This window comes from Anolis carolinensis, chromosome 1 (genome assembly GCF_035594765.1).
Source record: "Anolis carolinensis isolate JA03-04 chromosome 1, rAnoCar3.1.pri, whole genome shotgun sequence".
NCBI classification, from domain to species: domain Eukaryota; kingdom Metazoa; phylum Chordata; class Lepidosauria; order Squamata; family Dactyloidae; genus Anolis; species Anolis carolinensis.
In genome coordinates, this window is record NC_085841.1 from 72,212,219 (window position 1) to 72,229,080 (window position 16,862).

The following is a 16,862-nucleotide window of genomic DNA, read 5'->3' on the forward strand; positions in this document are numbered from 1 at the left end:
TGTAATGCATCATCAAGATGCCCAAGTATCCTAATTTTAGACTTTTATAACTGAGTTAGATAGTGTGTGGAGGGTGGAGAAAATAAAGAACAACATCATGTTTACATGTTTGAAACTTTCCTTCTAGATTCTGTTGTTCAAGGTGTGTCTATGACTCTTTGTTACCTTGAAATTCTGAGACTCCAGAGAGTTTAGGGGAATCCAGCAACCAGTCCGTTAATTCACTGGTTCCAAGGATATTGCTCTTAAACTGTTTTCCTCCATTTACATTCCAGGTCCCCATGGCAACACGGATTCTCTTGAAATTAGTGAATTCAAATTGACGCTCTGACATTGATTTCAAAATGCTAGGAGTCACTGATGGAAAGAATGGGAAGAAATAGGAGATGGGATTTTCTGCCATGAAATAAAAAATGAACAATGGGATGATGCCTACTATACATTGTGAATCTATATATAATTTTTTTTAAAGCAAAAAAAGCACAAATTTATAAGAGGCCTATTGCATTGTTAGCATGCCTTTAATCATTTTTATAACAGTACTATAGTACTGTTATGCTTCTATGTACTATGTACTAGTACTATACTAGTACTATACTACTATGCTTCTAGTACTATACTTTGTAATCAAGGAAGAAGATTACATTGGGGAAGTAATCTTCCTCCATGGCCACCAAAATCCATAAATGGCCACATGAGTAAAAAAGAGGAGCTGTTCATTGTTTATTCGTTCAGTTGCTTCCAACTCTTCATAAGCTCATGGATCAGTCCACGCCAGGGCTCCCTGTCAGGCATTGCCATCCCCAGCTCCTTCAAAGTCAAGCCAGTCACTTCAGGGATACCATCCATCCATCTTGCCCTTGGTTGGCCTCTCTTCCTTTTTCCTTCCATTTTCCCCAGAATCATTCTCTTCTCCAAGCTTTCCTGTCTTCTCATTATGTGGCCAAAGTACTCCATCCTTGCCTCTAACAGCCTTCCCTCCAGTGAGCAGTCGGGTATAATTTCCTGGAGGATGGACTGGTTGGATCTTCTTGTTGTCCAAGGCACTCTCAGAATTTTCCTCTGACACCACAATTCAAAAGCATCTATCTTCCATCTCTCAGCCTTCCTTATGGTCCAGCTCACGTATCCATAGGTTACTACGGGGAAGACCATTGCTTTAACTATGCAGACCTTTGTTGCTAATGTGATGTCTCTACTCTTCATTATTTTATCGAGATTGGTCACTGCTCTCCTCCCAAGAAGTAGACGTCTTCTAATTTCCTGGCTGCAATCTACATCTGCAGTAATCTTTGCACCTAGAAATATAGTCTGTCACTGCCTCCACGTTTTCTCTCTCTATTTGCCAGTTATCAATCAATCTGGCTGCCATAATCTTGGTTTTCTTGATGTTTAACTGCAACCCAGCTTTTGCACTTTCTTCTTTCACCTTGGTTATAAGGCTCTTCAGCTCCTCTTCGCTTTCAGCCATCAAAGTGGTATCTCACAATATAATGATGAGATTACACAGTTTATTTTATTAATGTTGCCAAGAGAGCATTGATTTGGTAAATACAAATGTATTCTCCATATTTTCTTGTTCCATCCATTGTATTTCTGGCCAGGAGAGCAGCACTGGCAGGGCTATTAGTACTGTAACACAATTACCATCCCAAGAATCAGAACAATTATTCAATAAATGCTAAGACTTCCAAACCATAGACATCTCTTGCCCACTTTGGTACCAAGTTAACACAAGGCTCTTCAATCCATGCTTTTGAGGCCAGTAATTATGGTTTGATTATGATGTAATGATTGGTAGATTTCTGTATACTTTTTCATCTTGCTGAATTGTTTATATTTTTAAAAAATTTCTATCCTCTGTACCTTTCCGTGTGATCTCTAGTAGATATAAGATGGGATATACTATATATATTTAATCAAATTTGAGATTTTATAAACAAGCAACTCAGTTTTTGTGCAGTTCTCAATTTTTTTCTATATTGAGGGCTTGCATGCTTCCAAGTGCGCATCAGCATGAAACTGTACAGTGCAATAAAATATATTTACATTTACCATCTAAATACTCGTTTCTATTACTATTAATTCATCAATACTTATGGAAATGTTAATGTGAATGATCTGTCTGCCCATCAATACCAAAATATTAAGAGAGATCTCCCTCTTGCTTACTCAGCCATGCTGTGTGGTCCAAGAGCATTCTCTCTTTATCTGCATATTCTTCACTGTAGAAATCACCTGTAAGCAGTAAGTCAATGGCTTCCTGTTTCACCCCATCAAAAAAGTTTGACTGAATGGTTCGTGACATTGAACGGGCACCATCCTTGAGTTTCCCAACCTGTATTACAAAAGGATTCACAATATTAATTTCAACTATAGTAAGAATTTCCAAGAATGGGAAGGTCTGAGTTTCTCCTGTACCTTAGCTTTTCTTTCCTTTGCACGGCTGCCTGTAAAAATCCTACTCAGGTTGTGTCCATTGTGAGTCCACATTGCCTTATATGACTCCAGAAAACGTTCAACTATAGGCTTGGAGTTTAAACCCAGGCTCCCTAACTGAGTAAGCAGGACCTGGATGAGGGAAACAAATGAGAATGCAAATAACAAACAAGGTCTCATCCTGTATCATATCCTATATGTGTACTGCTGGTTATGGTTGTAAAACTTTTGCTTATTAGAGTAGGAATTTTCCTCAATCTCATGAACAACTGGTACAAACAATGTATTCAGGGAAGGGGGGATTTTAATATAGAATGTCTGATTAATAACTCACCTCAAGGGCTATGAAGGACTGGACAGTGTTAGTTCGACCCAGGCAATCCAGGCAATTCGTTCGCAAGGTTCCCATCTGTTGGCTTCAAAAATTAAGTTAAAGAACTAAAGAAATCAGCACTGAATATCCCACTGAATATGCAGAAACCACCATATAATTTTTGAACTAAAGATTTAGGATTCTGCAATCAACTACATTTTAAAAATCAGAGACATGATTATATAGAGATAAAGGTTATATATTAATTCCACTTTTGTAATTAATGTTCATCTGGGAGTCACTGAATTAAATATATTATGCCATTGGAGTGCCATCTTAGCCAAGGTTATAATCCGTTTACTTCAAGAACTGGATTCATTCTTCATAACTCTGTCCACTTTACCGATGGTAAACAAATTAGGGCTTGAGTGTTTAGGATTCTGGACCACTGGGGTTCAAATCCTTGCTTAGACATGGAAATTCATGATGTTACCTTGGGCAAAATCTCTCAGAGGAAGGCAATGACAAATACACTCTGATCAGATCTTGCCAAGAAAACTGCAATTGGATTGCTATATATCAGGAATGATTTGGAAAGCACAGAACACTAACAAGAAGCAGGACTGAGGGAGAGTAGCTACCTAAGGTCACAGAAGAGTCAATCTCACTAAAGTCTCCCAGACTTATTTATTCCTCCACAAAACTTGCAGAAAAAAGCAAGCGTTTTCAGTACAAATAATTTCTTGAATTCAAAATATCAGTAAGTTTGAAAGCAAAAAAGAACTGTGATCAACACCTGTCAAATCTGATCTTGGAAAATCTGATTTAACAACACAAATATGTGGCATCATGGGGCTAGGACACTCACCGGGAACTTGCATTCTCGCCTTTTGTGAAGACGCCAAATTCTTCCCAATGCAACTTTAGTTGAGGCCCCAGCAAATTCTCCAGCTTCTCCATTTTCCCACCTTTTGCAAACTGATGGTAATCAAAGTTAATCATGGGTGTGTCAGCTGCATGGGATGATGCCCAGAGCAACTTCTAATTGGAAAAAAAGAAGGGGAAAAATATTTTTTTAAATCCTCTTTCATTACTTCATAAAGAAACATTTATGATAATATGAATTGAACTGTGTTGAACCATTTACGGACCGTTACGAATCGGATATAAATCTCTGAATATGTTTTTAAAACACAAATATTTAGTTCCTTCTATGTTCCCGAAGAGTCGGTGTCTCTGTGTTTATAAACCACTTTAAAGTCAAGCTAGGTTGGGTGCCTCTGGAATTTTCTACTACATGAAGCATTAGATAAACAGCTATGTGGCCATTCAGTACTTCTGAACAGAATTTTGCATTTTGGATTTGCTATCCAGATACCCATATCATGTCTCTCATGCATTTGTAAACAGAGACTATCATTCTGGAAAGCAATTAAATTATTACTCCCATGGAAAATAGGATTACCACTGAGTTTGGGGCACCTGATTGAAAATATATCTAATATATGATGGATGCATTTACCGAAATACTACAGGAGTTGGTAGAAGCATGCTGTAGCGGTTTCAGTGTTGCACTAGGACTTGCGAGACCAGGATTCAAATCCTTGCTTAGCCATTGAAATGTACTGGTTGACCTTGAACAAGCTGCACTATCTAAGCCTTAAAGGAACAAAATGAGAAATCCTCATCTGAAAAATCTTGTCAAGAAAACCTTAGGTCACCATAAGTCGGAAATGACTTCAAAACACATATATGACACAGCATTACATGATGTAACATCACTTCAATGAGTTACCAAGTTATCAATTTCTAACCATTTTGAGCCAGAAAAAAAATCTAAAAAATATTTCTGCAAATGGAGACTAAAATCTAATTTGGCCTTACACTGTAGGGTCACCATCATGCGAATAGCTGAGACTGGGAGCTGTTTGCGTTTGTGTGCTGCGAGAAGCATCTAGCAATAATCATTTGAAACTGAAATATCGTGATTTCAAATTGGGTCCATCCTTTTGAAATGCCTTGTATATTGTCTCTGTCTCCATGATGCCCCCACAGAGCATGGAGATTTTAGAACTCTCAAAATCCCTGAGCCATCACCACTAAAAGTACCTTTTTCTGAGCGCTGCTCCCTAGCTATCCTGCTGACCATTCTGCCTCTTCCTTGAATTACACTGCATAACTTGCCCATAGAGAATTTATGTCTTCCTATTCTCCATCCCATCAAAAAACATGATTGTTGATGTATGCCTTCAAGTCATTTCCAACTAAGGATAACTTATCAGAATGTTTTCTTGGAAAATGTTGTTCAGAATGAGTTTACATTTGCCTTCCTGAGAGAGTGTGACTTGACCATGGTAACCAATGGGTTTCCGCAGTCAAGCAAAGATTTGAACTCTGGTCTTTGGAGTTGCAGTCCAATGCTCTAACCACTACATCATGCTATCTCTGTGTAAAGCATGTTGTTTGTTTAAAGTAAAGGTATAGGTAAAGGTTTTCCCCTGACGTTAAGTCCAGTCGTGACCGATTCTGGGGGTTGGTGCTCATCTCCATTTCTAAGCCGAAGAGCCGGCGTTGTCCGTAGACACCTCCAAGGTCATGTGGCCGGCAGGACTGCATGGAGTGCCGTTACCTTCCCACCGGAGCGGTACCTATTGATCTACTCACATTTGCATGTTTTCGAACTGCTAGGTTGTTTAAAATACTTCTTTAAAAAATTTCTTACATTTTAAGCTGTATTGCAGAGGGACAACATTGATACAAACGTTTAGGCTTAAGATCATAAAATTATTACAGCCTCCTCTCTGTCAAGGATTTGTTTGCTTACACCAACATTATTACCAATCTCATCTTAAAGTTCAACTGGCACAGTTCCAAAATAAATTCAAAAAGAACAGGCAACTGAAGCACTGACTATGTAAGGGCTGTTTACAATTGGGAAGGAAGCTTGCTTCCCTGGTTTATTACTGCCCTTGGATAGGTTTCTTTGGTAACTGCCCACACTTCAATGACTATATACGGACAGCTGTACACATGGTAGTATACTTTGGAATTGCATCAGACTAAACCACTACTGCCTCAGCATGAATCACTGTTCAAACGTGTTGTGTCCAACAGTGCAGCTGCATTAATTGTTAACTGCATAAAGAAATTGTGAATGATCATTTCTAACTGAAATTATAGATATTATTTAGAGGAATGGATGGAAAATCATAGGAAAAATATAGAAGAAGCAATGCTGCACTCACACTAAGATTAAATATATGCCATTTCTACACCAGAAGACCAGCCTGCATATTGAAGACATGCTCCAGAGTGGAAGAGGGGGGAAAACAGACAACTAGAAATCCACATTTAGGGACTGTGCTGGTAATCAGGTCCACATGTCACCCCCCAGTAATAGGCTGAGTTCTACCAAGCGGGAAAGTGAGAAGAAAGCATATTCTGTCACAGCTAAACAGATAGAGCTCTTCAGAGAGCAGTGTCACTGCATACTTTATAGAGCCAAACAGGATGCAAATGCCAGGTCCTGAGATGCTTCTTTGTGGAAGCCACCATGGGCCAGCTGTCTTGGAAGATTCCATGGTAGGAGACGGGCCTCAGAAATGGGGTGGGTTGACTTGTTTCTGGTCACGCTCCTACTGTGGGGGGCATTTGCCCCACTTGCACTCAACTTCCTGGTGCAGCATAATGGCCTCGCATAATGGAATTAATGAACTCACAAGGGGGTCTGGCCCCCAGGAGACACCCACACAGACACAATAGCAAGGCAACACCATCACAGACCCACCCCAAGAATATGTAATGAACATATTCTGAACAGTTCAATAGTACTTTGAATCAGTCTTGAATCAGGCATGTTTGTCTTATAATTCTATTCAAAGATAGCTGAAAAGATCCATCTCACTCAGAAACACACATGTCACTCACCAGTTCTTGGGTGTCCAAACAGCTGTTTGGGTCGAGCTCATCTCCAGGCATTCCACCTAACTTCCCTCCATATTACATGACAGAAGCTAGGTCTTCATAGTAGCATCTCAGTAGGACTTGATGACCCTCTCCGTCTCTCTCATAGTAATTTATTCTCCCAACAACTCCAACTCTGTCATGTGTACCATCTGTGCGCCCAGAAAAGGTTGCCCTCCACAATCCAGGCAGCCTGAACAAGCTGAAATCCAAAGGGCTATTGCCCCTGAGCTTACCAAACTCCCCATAGCGCAACAGGACTTCTGCATAATCCCATTACCCATTATGTCTCCAGTATAGGACTGCAGCCTGCATTTCTTCCTACCCTGACAAACACTGTCAGAAATTCAATTCAGAACACCTGGGGCACAACCCAGCCCTATTTACTTTCAGTAAAATAATCCCTTCTTTGATTAGCTTAAAAGAGATGGTTATGTAATACAAGCATTTGCCTTTGAAATTATGGTATTAATTATTAACATCAGAGACTCTATTACATTTTAGTAAATATACATTTATTTGGGGAACACAATTACAATAATCTTAAGAGCCACATCAGCATAATGATGCCACATTAAAAAAAAAATTCACCTATCCAGAGGTGAGATGAGCATAGCTTTATATTATGACATTTTCTTTCTTATTTTTGCTACAAGCAAGACACTGAAAGAAGAAAAAATGGCAAAACGGCACATCACTTTGTTTTTACCTTGAAAGCCCTGTTGAGCACATCCTCTCCACCTTTGCTTCCAAGCAGATTAACAATCACTTGCTTACCATATTGTTCTTTCAGAAGCACCATATGCCTGAAAACGTCACAACAGGGTTTGTTTTTTAAAAATGTAAGACAAAACGTGTATCTTAAAACACATGCAACACATATCAGACATTACTTTATAAACCATCTCATTTTCTGAGATACCAACTTAAGTGCCTGATTTACACCTAGACTTTTTGAGTTATTCTACCAGCTGTTAGGAATTGTGGGAGTTGAGGTCCAAAACACCCGTAGGGTCAAAGTTTGCCCATGCCTGAATTAGATTGTCCTCAATTTCTACAGCTAGTCATCTCTTCTTCCCCATGTCTTTGTCACATGTGCCTAGATGCACTAATTTCTAAGAGGCCATCTAAACCAGCAACTTAATTTAGGGTCAGATTATAGAAGAAATGCTCCAGACTGGCCCTGAAAGTGGCCACACACTCTATCCCCAACCTGCAGAGGTAGCAGGATGAAGTCCAGCTGGTCAAAGACCATTTCAGCCCCTTTGAAATGTCACTTTATTGGCTGTGTCACCATCATCACAGGCACCTTATGCTGACGAAGCATCCATGCAATCAAGGAGTGGCCTCTACAAGTGACCTCTTCATCTCATGTTCTTCAGCATGTGGTACAGAAGCATGCTACTTTTCATAATGGTGATCAACAGCCATGCTGAATAGTAGCCACTGATGGCCCCATAATTCATCTAATACCTTTTAAAAATCATCCAAGCTGGCAGTCATCATGACATTTAGCAACAATGCATCCCATTAATATAAACATTCTAAACTGGAACTCAAAGGGATGAAACTGTCCTACTCCAACACTGCATTTCTCTCAAAAGCAGCAAGTCTAACCATCCCAATTACTAATGGTAGACAGGGTATTATGGAACTGGACTATTCCACAAGTACAATTCCTGAAGCCTGATTTAAAATAATCATTTCAACAAACCTAGTAACATTACAGGCCTCACAAGCAATAGTCCACATTGGGCAGACAGCTTCTTCCACCAATTATATGCCCCCTTCCACACTACTTCTCTCGGCTCAAAAGTCAAGTGTAGACATAATGATCTGTAGGAGAAGTAACACAGAACACAGAAGAAAGAAAGCTCCAGAGCAGTGATTCCCAAAATGGGCGCTACCGCCCCCTGGTGGGCGCTGCAGCAATCCAGGGGAGCAGTGATGGCCACAGGTACATATATCTTTCTGTTTAATTGCTATTAAAAATTAAAAAAAAATAATTTCCAAGGCGCTGAATATTTTTTCTGGATTGAGGGCGGTAGGCCAAATAAGTTTGGGAACCACTGCTCCAGAGGGTGATGCCTCAACTTATCTCAGATTCCTTAATCATGGTTATGGCAAACACTGTTTAAGGTAAAGGTTTTCCCCTGACATTAAGTCTAGTCGTGTCCGACTCTGGGGGTTGGTGCTAATCTCCATTTCTAAGCCGAAGAGCCGTAGACACCCCCAAGGTCATGTGGCCAGCATGACTGCATGGAGCACAGTTACCTTCCTGCCAGAGCAGTACCTACTATCTACTCCCATTCACATGTTTTCTAACTGCTAGGTTGGCAGAAGCTGGGGTTAACAGTGGGAGCTCACGCCATTCCTCGGATTCAAACCAGCAATCATTTGGTCAGCAAGTTCAGCAGCTCAGCGGTTTAACCCACTGCACCAAAATATGAGTTTCGAGGACAGATTTGATGGAAGAAAGGTGTCATACTATACAGATGTTCTGGAATACTCTGGCATGCAAACAACAATATTAGACATTATTGCATTATCTGCAGTATAACAATTAATCTTACTTGTCAAAAGCAGGAGCATTAGCTTCCAGGCCTCTGGTAAGTTTCAGGTGATGGGAACCAACCTAATTGGACAGTAATGAAAATAAGCACTGTTTTTTTCCATTTTCATTTACATAATATGTTTCTCTGTTATCACTAACAATTGCATTGGCAGAAGGTACTATCAACAAAGAAAAGAAAATGTATTACCAAGTCAGGCTGAAAAATGTAAATATAGCTGTAATAATAGCTACTTAATAGATGAGTTATTTTCGGATTTACCTTGTCTAGAGTAACCTATACTATTGCCAAACTGATTTTCCATAGGTAAGACTGTTGGGGTTACTCATGAACAGAACTAATTTGCTGAAAGATACAGACCTTTATATCCCTGAGCGTTTCCTATTCTATATTCAAGAGATCATTTAAGCATACAAGTTTGTCAATCCAATGTATTTGTATAGTTATAATTGCTATTCTTACACAAGGATAATGTCTTAATTACTGCAGGATAAAACAATTAAAGCAGAATAACTGTATTTTGCTATTTTCAGTCAGTGAATTTTTATTATTCCAGAGGAACTTACAAATAGGCTCCCAACTTATAAAAATGACTGATTTTGAGGCTTCATTATTTAAATCTGTGTTTCCTAAAAGCTGATTTTCCACTTGTTTTGGACTTCAGCTCCAAAATTCCCTGATCATTGGCCAAGGCACTTGAAACTTTGAGAAAGTGAAGACCAAAACAAGTGGAAAAATAAGAGTTTGGAATGACTAAAGGAATGTTTTATTTTCCATAAATCTAGAAACGACCAGCTTCAGAAGTGCTCAACAGACAGATTGATTCTAATGCGTGTAAAAAAAAATCCAGAGATTTTGGGGCTCTTACCCATGTTGATGAAACAATTGTATGAAATAGTGCAAGTAAGTGGAAAATGATAAGCCCCTTTTCCACATGTCACAAAATTTTTGATATTGTGCCGAGGAATTGCTGAAAACCCCTGCCTTTCTGAGAGCATCACATTAGATTCTGGTATACTTAATGTCACCTGCAGTGGCTGATGTCACTAAGTGCTTCCACTGCTTTCTTCTGCTATTATCAGAAAAAAGAGTCCTGCTTTTATGTGACAGGCTATATTAAAGCATCAAGGAAGACAACTCAGCCTCTCACACAATTAAGATGTTGACTTTTTATTACATTTATTTAAAACGTGAGTTTCTCACCTCTCAGCCTATCAGGGCATAGTTATCTGTAATAGAAACTTCAAGTAGAGCACTACATTTCTTCATGGGTTTTTGTTATTTACCTGCAGTCCAGGTTGCTCCCAAAATAATGGAACTGAACCTCTAATCTGAATGAAGGATGAAACGTCCTTGTCCAAATAAATTGCCTGTAAAAATAATTTGTTTTAGATCAATGCCAATTTTTGATAATTTCTCAACCACATACTATACACAATAGATAATAATAAAACTTTATTTGTATTCCATCCTATCTCCCCAAGGGGACTCAGGGTGGATACTTTATTTTTCTTCTCAAAAAGCAAATCTAGGCATCAGTCCAATTTAACTGAAAAGTACCTTTAAATTTACAGGAAGTCAAAGAGTTCATGGGAAATAAACTCAAACTCACGATTAGCCAAAAAGGGAGCATACAAACAAAATTTATTTATTTATTTATTTACAGCATTTATACCCCGCCCTTCTCACCTGGGGGGAATCAGGGTGGCTTACAACAGTTGGCAACATTTAATGCCAATAACATAATAATAAAACAAAAACAGTATATATCACCAATTAAAACTATAAAAATACATCATTAAAACACATTGTAAAACTTAAAACATATATAAATTAGATCCATTTGTCTAAAACCTCATGCTTCAGCCTTAAATTGGACCATGTCGACATTATCGTATTACTCGTTAAAAGCTTGTGCACACAGCCATGTTTTCACAGCATTTCTGAAACCCAGAAGGGTTGGGGCTTGTCAGATATTTGTGGGGAGGGTGTTCCACAGCCGAGGAGCCACCACTGAGAAGGCCCTGTCCCTCGTTCCCACCAGCCATGCTTGTGAGGCAGGTGGGACCGAGAGCAGGGCCTCTCCAGATGATCTTAGGGATCTAGCTGGCTCATATGAGGAGATATGTTCGGATAAGTAAATTGGGCCAGAACTGTTTAGGGCTTTATAGGTCAAAACCAGCACTTTGAATTGGGCTCGGTAGCATATCGGCAGCCAGTGGAGCTGACTTAGCAGGGGGGTGGTACACCCCCTGTAAGCTGCCCCAGTTATTAATCTGGCTGCTGCCCGTTGTACTAGTTGGAGCTTCCGGGCCGTCTTCAAAGGCAACCCCACGTAGAGAGCATTGCAGTAATCCAAACGGGATGTAACCAGAGTATTGAGCACCGTGGCCAAGTCAGACCTCCCAAGGTACGGGTGCAGCTGGCACACAAGTCTTAGTTGTGCGAATGCTGCCCTGGCCACTGCTGAGACCTGGGGATCCAGGCTCAGTGATGAGTCCAGGAGAACACCCAGACTGCAAACCTGTGTCTTCAGGGGGAGTGTGACCCTGTCCAACACAGGCTGTAACCCTATACCCTGTTCGGCCCTGCGACTGACCAGAGGACCTCTGTCTTGTCTGGATTCAATTTCAATTTGTTTGACCTCATCCAGTCTGACACAGCGGCCAGACACCGGTTCAGGACCTTAGTGACAGGTGGGAAGGAGTGACAGAGCTGGACATCATCTGCGTACAGATGACACCGCACCCTGAAACTCCAGATGATCTCTCCCAGCGGCTTCATGTATATATTAAACAACATGGGGGACAGTACTGACCCCTGCGGGACCCCACACAACAAAGGTTGTGGGGCCGAGCAGGTGTCCCCCAGTGATACCATCTGGGAACGACCCTCCAGGAAGGACCGGAGCCACTGCAAGACAGTACCTCTGAGACCCATCCCCACAAGGCGTCCCAGAAGGATACCGTGATCGACGGTATTGAAGGCCGCTGAGAGGTCCAGCAGAACCAGCAGGGACACACTCCCCCTGTCCAGTTCCCGGCGTAGATCATCGACTAAGGCGGCCAAGGCTGTCTTGGTACCATGTCTCGGCCTGAAACCAGACTGCACCAGATCTAAAAAATCAGTGTCTACCAAGAATGCCTGGAGTTGTGCGGCCACCACACGTTCCACGACCTTGCCCAAAAAGGGGAGATTGGAAAAAGGCCAATAGCTATCCAATTGAGTGGGGTCCAGTGATGGCTTCTTCAACAGCCGTTTGATCAAGTCAATTTAAGGCTAGCTGGAACAATGCCTTCCCTAAGGGAGGCATTCACCACCATCTTCACCCACTCAGCCAATCCCCTTCTGGCTTCTCTCACCAGCCAGGGGTCTAGGGTGCATGTGGTAGCTCTCACTTCTCCAAGCACCTTGTCCACATCCTCAGGCTGAACCAATTGAAACGAATCCATCAAAATGGGACAAGCAGGTGTTCTTGCTACATCCTCAGAAGCTGTCATTAATATGGTGTCAAAGCCAGAGTGGATCGAAACGACTTTGTCTGCAAAGAACTGAGTAAATGCTTCACAGCAGGCTGCTGAGTTGTCAGGGATCCCGTCTTGAGGGACAGGATATAACAAACCTCTGACAACTTGGAACAGCTCCGCCAGACGGTTCTTTGCGAATGCAATATTAGCTATAAAGCAAGAGTTCTTTGCAGAGTCTATTGCCGTGGCATATGCCCTAAGATAGGAACATAGCAGTGTTTGGTCACACGCACTCTAGTCCCCTCTTCTTTCGCTTCATCACTGCTAGCTCCTCAGTAAACCAAGGCGATGGTTTAGCTTGGGTACTCGAGAGGGGACATTCCGGAGCGATCGTGTCTATTGCCCTAGTCGTCTCTCCATTCCAGAGAGCAACTAGGGCATCAACAGAATCACCAACCGAGGTGGTGGGAAATTCCCCAAGAGCTGTCAGGAAACCGTTCGGATCCATGAGCCTCCGGGGGCAGACCATTTTAATGGGTCCTCCACCCCTGCGGAGGTTAGGGGGTGCAGCAAGTCTAAACCTGATCAGGTGATGGTTGGTCCATGGCAACAGAGCAATAGTAAGCTCCTCCACACCGCCATTTTCCTCTCATCCATGACAGAAAATCAAGTCAAGCGTGTGTCCTGCTCTGTGGGTGGGACCAGATACTAGTTGGGACAGCCCCATGGTTGCCATGGTGGCCATGAAGTCCTGAGCTGCCCTGGAAAGAGTGGTCTCGGCATGGACATTGAAGTCCCCCAGCACAATGAGCCATTGGGACTCCAATGCCAGGTCTGACTGCCAGGGAGACTGTAGTTCAGCGGGGTGGTCGGTACACTAACGGAATCCCTAATCTGTCCCAGTCCCCTACCCTCAGATGGGCACATTCAAACAAGGTTGACTGTGGGATGGGACACCTGGTCGGGGGGGGATGGACTCCTTATAGACTACTACGACCCCTCCTCCCCGCCCTCCAGATCTTGGCTGGTGCTGCACGGTATAACCTGACGGTCAAAGCTGAGTGAGGTTGGCTCCCCCAACCTCATCCAGCCAGGTCTCTGTTATGCACGCCAGGTCTGCCCGCTCATCCAGGATAAGATCCTGGATGATCGCTGTTTTTCCGTTGACAGACCTGGTGTTCAACAGCACCACCCTCAAACTGGAGGGACCGCTGTCAGACCCGAGGCAGCGGGGCACCAAGAACCATACACGGAGGCCAATTTCTATCTATCTATCTTTATTAAGTAAATATATAAAAGTAATAAAAACAAGTGAAGAATATAGTTCAGAAGCAGACCTTTCAAATGAAGTCAAATATAGTCCAAAAATGTATTGTCCAAGAAATGATATTAGAGTTCAAAGTTTTAATCCAATAACCGAAACACACACTATTGCCAAGCAATAGTGTGGGGAAATGCCAGAGTCTTAGGAGTCCTAGGCAGCTTGACAACAAGGCTGGATACAATCTTGATTCTTTAAACAAGGTCTGTGACTAGGAGCAAGGCAAACAGTGATACTTGAACAAGGTCCGTGGTTAAAAAACAAGGCAAGGCAAATCTTGAATACTCGATCCGGGAAGCAAGGAACTGGGGTTGCGAAGTCCAAACACGATCTTACTCCTGAAGCTGCTCTGTTGACTCCGCAAAGATTCTCCCGTGTCAGGCACCTATATTGGGGTCTCGTTTTCCCGCCAACAACCTCTTTCCCTAGAGAACGGGAAACGAAACCCAACTTTGTCCAGATGCAAGACTCCTTAGAATTTCCCAAGGGAAGCAGGTCTAATCAGCCTGTTGTTTGGCTGCAATCCGTAAACTCCTGCGATTCTGTTCCCTCACTCCTCTGTCTGCAGAATAGGACTGTCTCCTAGGGAACGGGGGCGAGGAATGCCCAAGGTCTGTTTTACTGAGTTCTTGGGTACAAACATCAACATCCGGCAGGTGAAAAGATTCCGGCTCTTGTTGAACCGGCGAAAACCCCATGTTTTCGTCTTCATCTGTCACGATGGCACTAGGAACAGGACTACAAGGCCCATGAGGCATCACAACCGCCAACCTGGGCACCCAAATTTATTATATCAGGAGGCCGTTTTAAATCTAAAAGCACTCTCCTTCTTTCCCTAGGCCGAATGGGTTACATATAGGAACATATCTCTATGATATGCCTACCTTTCCATATGAATCTATTTGTTATATATAAATGAGGGACCTTCTGCAGATGATAGTTTCCAAACCCTCACAGACTATGAAATACCATGTTTCCCGAAAAATAAGACAGTGTCTTATATTAATTTTTGCTCCCAAAGATGCGCTAGGTCTTATCTTCAGGAGGTGTCTTATTTTTCCATGAAGAAGAATTCACATTTATTGTTGAACAAAAAAATGAACATTTATTATATACTATACAGTAGTTGTCATCACAAACCAGCATAACCAGACAAATTGTGAGTCCTATCAAGAATTTCCTGTTATTACCATTATTTCCATGTACAACACTCTATGATACGTACATTTACCAATCCTGCATGCTCTGGTGTTCCGTTCGGCCTGCATGTTTCCAAACAAAAACTTTGTTAGGTCTTACTTTCGGGGGAGGCCTTATATTTAGTAATTCAGCAAAACCTCTACTAGGTCTTATTTTTTGGGGATGTCTTATTTTAGGGGAAACAGGGTAGGAATTTCACCTACTGCAATTTCCTCTTCTCTGCAATCATACAGGAAACTAAAGATAAAATCTAATCTTTTTAATGTGGGGTTATTTTTGCCATGAAATAATTCATACCTACCTCAAAAGGTGGGAATTTTTTGCCCCCTTAATCTTATCTCACAAAGAAGCCAAAAGTGGCTAAAAAGCCAAAAATATCAATGGAACGTGACAAAATGGTTCTCAGAGCAGAGAAAAATGGTCCCTACCTCTTCACTCTTAGCAAGTCCAGATCTACAAAAGTATGATTTGGCAACAATGTACGATAATAAAAGTCAGAGGACCATCAGAAATCCTCTTATGTTGAGTTTATTAACTTTACTAATATGTTTTATCCTGATATTTTATTGACTTCCTTATTTTCAGACAAATACAAATAGATAAATGTATTGTATTGGTCTATAGTTAGCAATGAAATCCTGGCACCTTTGCATCTGCGATATACAATACTGGTATCACTGTTGGACATAACGCCAAATGACTTTTTATTTCAGGACAGAAATAGTATCAGATAAGTTACCCAAGAGTTTTCCTTCTCAAGCATGCTGAACAGGCCATCTTGTTTGGTACCAGTGACATCACTGGAAAGGACATTTGAGTCCAAGGACCATCATTAATTTACACAGCACAGTACAGGTAAACGTCTTCATGAACATGGTGGGTGTTACGGTACTGACGGCAAATGTTCCTCATAGCTTAAAGTAATGAGTCTCTCCCAGCAAAATGTACCTGGAAATGTCAGGGACTGAACTTGGAACTGCCAGCAGACAAATCGTGTACTTTATTGCTTAAATACTGTAAAAATGAAGTTGTGCTCCTCCTTTTTTCCACACACACTGTGATCTGCCAAACTCCCTTTAGTATCCCCACCCGCCCACAGTTTAGTTCAGTCCTTATTGCCAATTCCTCCTGGTTTCATCTGTTAAGTAAACAAAAATTACCAAATAAGTCAAACAGGCTAACTCTTGGACTCAGTGTAGAAAGCAAATAGATGCGAAATTAGCTGGTTTTGTTTTCTTTGCCTAAGCAGTAAGTGAGTCACTACAGTCCCCAGAAAGGAAGAAAATGACTCACAGTAAAGCTAAAATGCCAGGAGGCTAACTCAGTGGGAGACAAAGGAATACTATTTAGACATAAAAGCACTGCCTGGAGATAAAGCTAATTGTTTCTTTCTCTCCTTAAACCAGGAAAAATGTCAGAACTAATGCAATATAAAGGGGTCAAAGAACCTTCTCTGGCATCCAGAATCCCGGGGTGCTATTCATTTATGAAAAAGCAGAGCCAACGTGACACTGTGAACCAAGTGGAAACATTTTTTTCCACTGAATTACAAGCAGCCAAGTTATTACTTCATTCCTGATTATCCA

The 16,862-nt window shown here is 41.5% G+C and overlaps 1 protein-coding gene across 4 annotated transcripts in view; it reads right to left on the minus strand.

The window, feature by feature from the left end:
- The window catches only part of synj2 (synaptojanin 2), a 74,347-nt gene that overhangs the window by 28,948 nt on the left and 28,537 nt on the right, over positions 1–16,862 (minus strand). For 3 of the 4 annotated variants that reach the window (XM_062976805.1, XM_062976814.1, XM_008123492.3), the window contains exons 5-12: positions 10,575–10,658; positions 9,289–9,350; positions 7,425–7,521; positions 3,621–3,793; positions 2,774–2,855; positions 2,422–2,571; positions 2,173–2,338; positions 166–357 (exon numbers count right to left, since the gene is read on the minus strand). In XM_062976805.1, coding sequence (XP_062832875.1) covers positions 166–357; positions 2,173–2,338; positions 2,422–2,571; positions 2,774–2,855; positions 3,621–3,793; positions 7,425–7,521; positions 9,289–9,350; positions 10,575–10,658 — 1,006 coding nt within the window. The remainder of the gene's footprint in view (positions 1–165; positions 358–2,172; positions 2,339–2,421; positions 2,572–2,773; positions 2,856–3,620; positions 3,794–7,424; positions 7,522–9,288; positions 9,351–10,574; positions 10,659–16,862) is intronic. The other variant, XM_062976818.1, reaches the window with a different exon arrangement.